The 8633-nt window shown below is 43.9% G+C and overlaps 1 protein-coding gene across 1 annotated transcript; it reads left to right on the top strand.

Moving 5' to 3' along the window:
* Nucleotides 1-2389: 2389 nt before the first annotated feature.
* Nucleotides 2390-8367, top strand: LOC139468272 (tubulin alpha-1C chain-like). The gene is made up of 3 exons (XM_071250129.1): nucleotides 2390-2483; nucleotides 5146-5368; nucleotides 5685-8367. Exons 1-3 carry the CDS (start codon nucleotides 2481-2483, stop codon nucleotides 6815-6817), a joined length of 1359 nt encoding a protein of 452 aa, XP_071106230.1. The 5' UTR covers nucleotides 2390-2480; the 3' UTR covers nucleotides 6818-8367.
* The last annotated feature ends 266 nt before the right edge of the window (nucleotides 8368-8633 follow it).

Genomic DNA, 8633 nt, shown 5'->3' with positions numbered 1-8633 from the left:
AAAAAATATACTTAGATAACCTGCACATGGCAACTTTAAAAGAAGAAACTATGTCGAGACCGGAAGTGTGGTGGAACTAACAGAAGCGTATTGCATGTCAACGTGAAATAAGTTGTTGAAGTGTTGTTGGTATTGCAAGAACTTATATAATGCAACGGAGTCACTAATCTCAAAATTTTCATCCTTGAGATATAAACATGTACTTAATTTGGCAATAGCAAATACTATTTATTGGCTTTTATGTAGTTTGCAATGGATCAACTTGTACACATAATCTCACGCGTTTACTTTTATTACATGCGGCCTGTCTATCCCAATTGTTCGTATTAATCCCTCTATCCCAACTAGTGATGGACTGTTCGTATAAACCCCTCTATCCCAACTGTGTGTGGTATGTTCGTATAAACCCCTCTATCCCAACTAGTGATGGACTGTTCGTATAAACCCCTCTATCCCAACTGTGTGTGGTATGTTCGTATAAACCCCTCTATCCTAACTGTGTGTGGTATGTTCGTATTAACCCCTCTATCCCAACTGTGTGTGGTATGTTCGTATAAACCCCTCTATCCCAACTGTGTGTGGTACATTCGTATAAACCCCTCTATCCCAACTGTGTGTGGTATGTTCGTATAAACCCCTCTATCCTAACTGGGTGTGGTATGTTCGTATAAACCCCTCTATCCTAACTGGGTGTGGTATGTTCGTATAAACCCCTCTATCCTAACTGGGTGTGGTATGTTCGTATAAACCCCTCTATCCCAACTGTGTGTGGTATGTTCGTATTAACCCCTCTATCCTAACTGGTGATGGCCTGTTCGTATAAACCCCTCTATCCTAACTGTGTGTGGTATGTTCGTATAACCCCCCCCCCCCCCCCCCCCCCCCCTATCCCAACTAGTGGAGGACTGTTCGTATCAACCCCTCTATCCCAACTGGTGATGGCCTGTTCGTATAAACCCCTCTATCCCAACTGTGTGTGGTATGTTCGTATTAACCCCTCTATCCTAACTGGTGATGGCCTGTTCGTATAAACCCCTCTATCCTAACTGTGTGTGGTATGTTCGTATAACCCCCCCCCCCCCCCCCCCCCCCCCCCCCCCTATCCCAACTAGTGGAGGACTGTTCGTATCAACCCCTCTATCCCAACTGGTGATGGCCTGTTCGTATAAACCCCTCTATCCCAACTGTGTGTGGTATGTTCGTATTAACCCCTCTATCCTAACTGGTGATGGCCTGTTCGTATAAACCCCTCTATCCTAACTGTGTGTGGTATGTTCGTATAACCCCCCCCCCCCCCCCCCCCCCCCCCCCCCATCCCAACTAGTGGAGGACTGTTCGTATCAACCCCTCTATCCCAACTGGTGATGGCCTGTTCGTATAAACCCCTCTATCCCAACTGATGGTCGACTGTTCGTATAAACCCTTCTATCCCAACTGATGGTCGAATGTTCGTATCAACCCCTCTATCCTAACTGGTGGTGGACTGTTCGCATAAACCGTCATACCAACTGGTGATGGCCTGTTCGTATAAACCCCTCTATCCCAACTGATGGTCGACTGTTCGTATCAACCCCTCTATCCCAACTGGTGGTGGACTGTTCGCATAAACCCTCATACCAACTGCATGTGTTATGTTCGTGTAACCCCCTCTTTCCCAACAAAATCTCACGCAAGTGTACTTTTATTACATGCGGCCTGTCTATCCCAACTGTTCGTATAAATCCCTCTATCCCAACTGGTGGTGGACTCTTGGTATGAAACGAAGTGACCCAACAGTATGAAATATGTTTACATAAATCATTGTTACATGTTTGCATTTGACACTAACATCACTACGACCTTGACACCTCCCCAAAAGTACCGTCTCAATATACGTTAAAATATCACACGTTTTATGCATTCAAACCCTCTCATCTTCAAATATCCTTCTGCTTTACATAACATTGATGATACCCTTAACCTATTCACGTTGACAAATATTTCGTATCATATGCATCACTCATATCTATTGAAACATCTTCCACTGAATTTAAGGGGCGGTCGGGTAGCCTAGTGGTTAAAGCGTTCGCTCGTCACGCCGAAGACCCGGGTTCGAGTCCCGACATGGGTACAATGTGTGAAGCCCATTTCTGGTGTCCCCCGCCGTGATATTGCTGGAATATTGCTAAAAGCGGCGTAAAACCATACTCACTCACTCACTCCACTGAATTTAATACAGATATCTAAATTCCAGTTTACATGTGACGTGTTATCACGGATGAGTCAGACGCCTGATGCAGCAGATATGACAAACGCAGGTAAGAATATACTAACCAATCACACCTGGCGAGTCCTAGATAGCGTCCTATAAGAAGCACAGCACGTGGTCAGCAGGTTCAAAGTCGCTCACTTAGGACACCTTATTGTCTACGTGAGTTGCACCTGCCGACTGACTCGCCGGTATATTCTGTGTTGGACGGCATTTCCAGGAACCACAGAAAATGGTAAGTACAAGAATTGAACGACAAAGACATTATTCATTGACACATATTCTAAACATTCAGTGCCACGTAAAATTAAATATTCCAGATATTTTATTTATTACCCAATCATAATTTGTATTTACGATCGGGCGATCGATTATGGTATGGCATGGCAATAAGTATAAAGAGAATAAAACTTGTATGCACTTTCACATTATGTGCCAAGGCGGGAATCGAACTCAGTCTTTGTTGGTGACGATCGAAATCCCACCGCCCCTCCAATGGCACGACCTTCAACGAAAATGTTATGTAAGAAATATTTTCATTAATTTGTTATAAATATGAATATTTCAGGATAGAAAAGCATTATTTACGTATATCATCCCAGTGTTCTATTTCACCATATTTGTTTCACTGGGACACCTGTTTCATCTCGACATATTATCACACGGATAATGAGAGTCAAAGGTCAAAGGTTATCTTTCATAAATTTCAACGCTGCTTTTCTCTTCGGTATAATTCACTATATCCTGCAGTTAACTGATTAACGCCTGCTTTGAAAACGCCCCAGATCTGCACATAGTTTTCATGAAATACACATAACGACAAATACAAAATAGGGTGCACGGGTAGCCCCGTCGTCTAATACGCCGCAATTCGCTATGCAGAGTTGCGCCCCTTGTTCACGCCGGGAACATGTAGTTGTGGGTTCGAATCCCGGTTCGCCTCGACTAGGTTTCTAGGTTTGTCAGCACCATACCCGTGCTTGTGGGTTTCACCAAAGTGATAAACGTCTGAGACCTGCATCACTTTGGACTTTTTCCCCACATTAAGCTGACACGCCCGTGATATAACTCGAATACCCTTCGAAGCGGCGTTAAACCCATTTTACTCACATTGGACAACATAAGCGCCACTCCTTCTCTGTCTTCCGAGTGACCAACTTCCGTGTATCTTTTGGAAATATCTACATACAGTATTGATCTAATGACAGCTGTGTAAGATACCACGATGCGTGCTGAAATAGTGTAACGAGAACACTGTGTGTTTCGCGTGATCGTCCAATTATCGAGTCACATTATATGATGCCTTGAAGCAAAGGACGATTTTGAAAGGGTAACTAACTTACTATTGCCGCGGAACAGTTACAAAACGAAATCGATTTGATTCGAATCTGTACGACGACATTGTTGTGTTTGAATATCTCATTCACAAATACTAAGCGCAACTTAGTTTAATTTTTTGGGACATTGCGTTTTCAAAGTGCTTCTGTATAGTTGGTGTTTCTTAATTTGTTCAAACGTAGACATCAACACATTTGCTTCTGGTCTATACTAGTATATATCAGCGTGTCCTAGGCCTATGAGGTGATCACTGATTTAGAAAAGAAACGTATAGCAGGGGATGTACGGTACATGCAACCAGTTTTACATCACGTCACCCGTATCGTTTGAATAAGCTGAGCGTAAAAAAAACTCCAGACATTACAAATCATCTCTGAGTGTGCATAGTAACACAAGATCGCTATATATACATGCCCTAAATCTGAAACTTAAAACATTATGCCTTCTGAATGTTCTCACTCGAAGAAACTGATACACACCTTATGAGGCTGTGCAAGTTGACTGATTATTATTCACTTTGTCATTATTTATGAATTACTAAACAAAAATAATTTTAAAAAATCACTTTAGAGCTGTAAAACAATCCTGCGCCGGTACGGCATTGGTGCTCCAACTTTAGCCACAGAGTTACTTCCCTTAGTCGTGCCAGAATCTGATGTGTTCTAAGCCGCGTTTAATCCAACTCGACCACAGAGATGCCGAGTGTTTTAGATATTTGGAAGAGTGCCATACTGATTGTTGGGGTTGGAATCCCGGTTCGCCCCGATTATGTTTCTAGGTTTGTCAGCACCATACACGTGCTCGTGGGTTTCACCGAAGTGGTAAACGTCTGAGACCTGCATCACTTCGGGCTTTCCTCCCACATTAAGCTGACACGCCGCGATATAACTGGAATACTGTTAAAAGCGGCGTTAAACTCAACTCACTCACTCACTATTTCAGCGGCTCTATTGTCTATTCAGCTTTGAGAGGTGAGGTGAAATGGGGTTTAACGTTGCTCCAAGGTTATCGCGCTTATATAGCGACGTGCATGTACGTGTTTGTGTTTGTGTGGCTGCTTGTACTAGTCCGGACTGATGCCGATTTATAGTGCTAGCTCACTGAGATACCATGTCGCAGTTTAACAAGAATACCCCACTCAGACACAGTATACTGACTCCGAGCCGACCAGTCCTTGTTTTTAGCCCCTTAATGCCGAGCGCCAGACAGGGTAACAACAAGTACCATCTTTTTACGTCTTTTGGTATGACGCGGCCGGGGATCGAACCCGGAAGGTCTCTGCGGGCGGACGCTCTACCACTGGACCACGGAGGCGGTCTCAGCTTTGAGAAAACACCAACGTACTGAGGCATATTAACTTAATTGTGTGAATCATTGCTCACACTATCAACCACTCTCCCAATGGGTTAAGAGTGATGACTTTACAATGCCAGACGCCGTGGTATAACTGTAATACTGATGACATGGATGTGGTGCCCATTCATTACTCACTCACAGCTCTGACCAAGCTTCTTCTTCTTTTACTCGTTTACCTTTATACATCTCATCCTCATCCTCAGAGAGAAGTCATCAGCATCCACATCGGTCAGGCTGGAGTACAGATCGGCAACTCCTGCTGGGAATTATACTGTCTGGAGCATGGCATTCAGAATGACGGTCGGATGCCCTCGGACAAGTCCATTGCGGGTGGGGATGATTCCTTCAACACCTTCTTCAGCGAGACTGGGTCTGGAAAACACGTCCCAAGGGCCGTCTTTATCGACCTTGAACCAACAGTAATTGGTAAGAATAATACAGCGAACCCTATTAACAAGAACTGCATTATCTCATTATATCGTCAAAGACGTTGCATTTTGGTCCCGGAGAAATCGTCATCGGCACTATGAATTAATATCGGCACTCGAACTATGGATAACTCGACATACTGTCGATGGTCCACAGCGCTTCGAGTGTGCGAAATTTCATAGTACAATTTGACCTTCTGAGGAAGCGAATGAAGTAGAGTATCAATAGTGGAGAACTGGAAGTGTTTTAATGACACCCACAGAGCTCTTTGACACAATTGTAATAGTCACAATATTCATTTTTTATCTTCCAGACGAAATCCGAACAGGCCCGTACCGTCAGCTCTTCCACCCAGAACAGCTGATCACGGGCAAGGAGGACGCCGCCAACAACTACGCCCGAGGTCACTACACCATCGGCAAGGAGATCGTCGACGGTGTGATGGACAGAATTGGGAAGCTGGCTGACCAATGTAGTGGACTCCAGGGTTTCCTCATCTTCCACAGCTTCGGTGGCGGCACTGGCTCCGGCTTCACCTCTCTGTTGATGGAGAGACTGTCCGTTGACTACGGCAAGAAGTCCAAGCTGGAGTTCTCCGTGTATCCCGCTCCCCAGGTGTCTACGTCCGTGGTCGAACCCTATAACTCCGTACTGACCACACACAACACACTGGAACACTCGGACTGTTCCTTCCTGGTCGACAACGAGGCTATCTATGACATCTGTCGACGTAACCTTGACATTGATTATCCTTCCTACACCAACCTGAATCGTCTGATCAGCCAGATCGTCAGTTCAATCACAGCCTCTCTCCGATTTGACGGCTGTTTAAACGTGGATCTTAACGAGTTCCAGACCAACTTGGTCCCGTACCCACGCATCCACTTTCCACTGAGCACGTACGCTCCGATTGTGTCAGCAGAGAAGGCTTTCAGAGAGTCAATGACAGTTTCTGAAATCACAACTGCCTGTTTTGAGCCCGTCAACCAGATGGTAAAGTGCGACCCTCGTCACGGCAAGTACATGGCCTGTTGTATGCTGTACCGTGGTGATGTCGTCCCCAAAGACGTCACTGCAGCCATTGCCAACATCAAGACCAAGAGAAGCATCCAGTTCGTTGACTGGTGTCCCACCGGGTTCAAGGTCGGCATCAACTACCAACCACCAACAATTGTTCCTGGGGATGACCTCGCCAAGGTCCAGAGAGCTGTCTGCATGTTGAGCAACACTACCGCCATCGCCGAGGCCTGGGCTCGTCTCGACCACAAGTTTGATTTGATGTACTCCAGGAGGGCGTTCGTCCACTGGTATGTCGGGGAGGGTATGGAGGAGGGGGAGTTCGCTGAAGCTCGGGAGGATCTGGCAGCGTTGGAAAAGGACTATGAGGAAGTGGGGGCGGACAACGCCGATACGATGGGGGACGACTATGACCAATCAGAGTACTGAGAGGGACTTGTGCAATACCACTCACGCATTATCAACAATACATCATAGTGTATTACAGCGCTTAGGGGTAGAATATATCTATAGTAAGACGAAAACCGGATGCATGGGGCTGACATGTGATTTTTCAACAACTAAATCCAACTGTCAGCTATGACTGTTGTTATATTCACGTGTTTTGTAGTGTTGGAGTTACACTATCTGGTACTCCAATCAGCGTCATACAAGTAGTGCCATGCCAGATATTAGAGTGACCATTTATCGATTATTGAACTGTATTGTAAAAGATACTTTCGTATTGTTTGACCCCTTTCCAAAACTTGGAATTACGGTATTTCTTGACCCTTGTGGTTATCAAAAGTGTCGCTCTGTCGTGCCAAAGTCCTAGTTTCGATTCCCGACATGGTGTCCCCTGCCGTGATATCCCTCGGCAGCAAAAGAAGCGCTGTATTAAGATTTTGTTTTGTTTAAGATCCACCTGTTTAAAAAGACTTGATTTAGACTTCATAAGGCAAACGTTACTCCACGCTCGGTTTTACAATGAAACCAAATAAGTATTTCGAGCTAACAAACGTTCCGTGAGATAGAGGGGCAAATATAATGCATAGGTGGCACATTTCGCTAACTTGAAATACAACGACATTTCGTGAACTCGAGCTCCATTATGTCGTCAAGATTATGTAACATTATGGTCACTGTAGAGCCTTTATCGACAGCAGTTGTATATCAGCACCACAGTAACCTCGAATATGACAATACAACGAGTTTGACAAAACATGAGGCTATATTCCCATACCTGACTCGACATTGTTATATTTTACCATCCATCCAGCATTAATGCGACTTAGATGTAGTCCCCAGCGTTCCGTGTCCTGATAAGAAAGAGAGCTGAGTTGATAAATATTATCATTTTATGGAAATATTTATGTGTTCATGCAAGAACCAAAGGTACATTTGTGACACAGGTGGCCCTGTCGTCACAGGCGCCGCACTTCGCTGTGGTATATGCCTGCAACCGGTTCCACTTTGGTTTTAACGTCGTCATACAACTGAAGTACTCTTGAAGGCGGCGTCAATTTGAACTCACTCAGGCACTCACCCAAAGGTTAACTAACGTCCGCCATATATATATCACATTTGTACATAACAGTATACGTGTTTTCTGCTTACATTTAAAATCAACTGCACACAAAACGATTTCGTTCAATAGAGTTTTCTTTAATTCCTTAAATTTGCTCTGGAGGATATGGAATAAAGCATCATATGTACATGGCTTTGAATTTAACTATCGCTCTTTTACTATTTGTAGTATTATTACGTATAAACATATTTTAGTTATGTTTTTTTAAACTATTGAGATTTTTTTATGAATTTGAGATGAATGATACAAATTTTAACATTGATTACATTTTAGGATATCGCATGAAGCTGATTAAGTTTTTAAAAAATGAACATATTTTCATTAAACGTGATGAGCGTTCTTTCAAAACCGGATATATATCCACGAACACATGGTGTGAATTAAAATGATGGTTTTGATGATTATATTTCAGAATAAATCAAGTTAACAAAGATAGTTTTGTGGTATTTTTTTGGTGGGATTTTATTTCTGGGTGATCTTTTTCTTTTTTCTGATCTTGTTCAGAGAGGTCGGGGTCGATTGACCAGATAAGTATCTGCACTCGGGTCACTGTGGTCTGTTCCACTAAAGCGATCGTAATGCTAAGGTGATCCTAACTCCAATAATTTACACCCTTCGACTAAGACAGCCGCAGCGCAATCATTTTGTGGAACGTGGCCGAGGTCAACAACAAGGCTA

This window comes from Haliotis cracherodii, unplaced genomic scaffold (genome assembly GCF_022045235.1).
Source record: "Haliotis cracherodii isolate W230 unplaced genomic scaffold, xgHalCrac1.p SCAF_2, whole genome shotgun sequence".
Lineage (NCBI taxonomy): Eukaryota > Metazoa > Mollusca > Gastropoda > Lepetellida > Haliotidae > Haliotis > Haliotis cracherodii.
Note: the sequence above shows the minus strand (reverse complement) of the source record. Positions and strands in the feature narration are given on the sequence as shown.

What these genes read in the sequence shown, in the direction of transcription:
- LOC139468272 (XM_071250129.1), top strand. An exon ending in CCTTGAACCAACAGTAATTG is followed by an intron (nt 5,369 to 5,684) that starts GTAAGAATAATA and finishes TTTATCTTCCAG; the next exon opens with ACGAAATCCGAACAGGCCCG.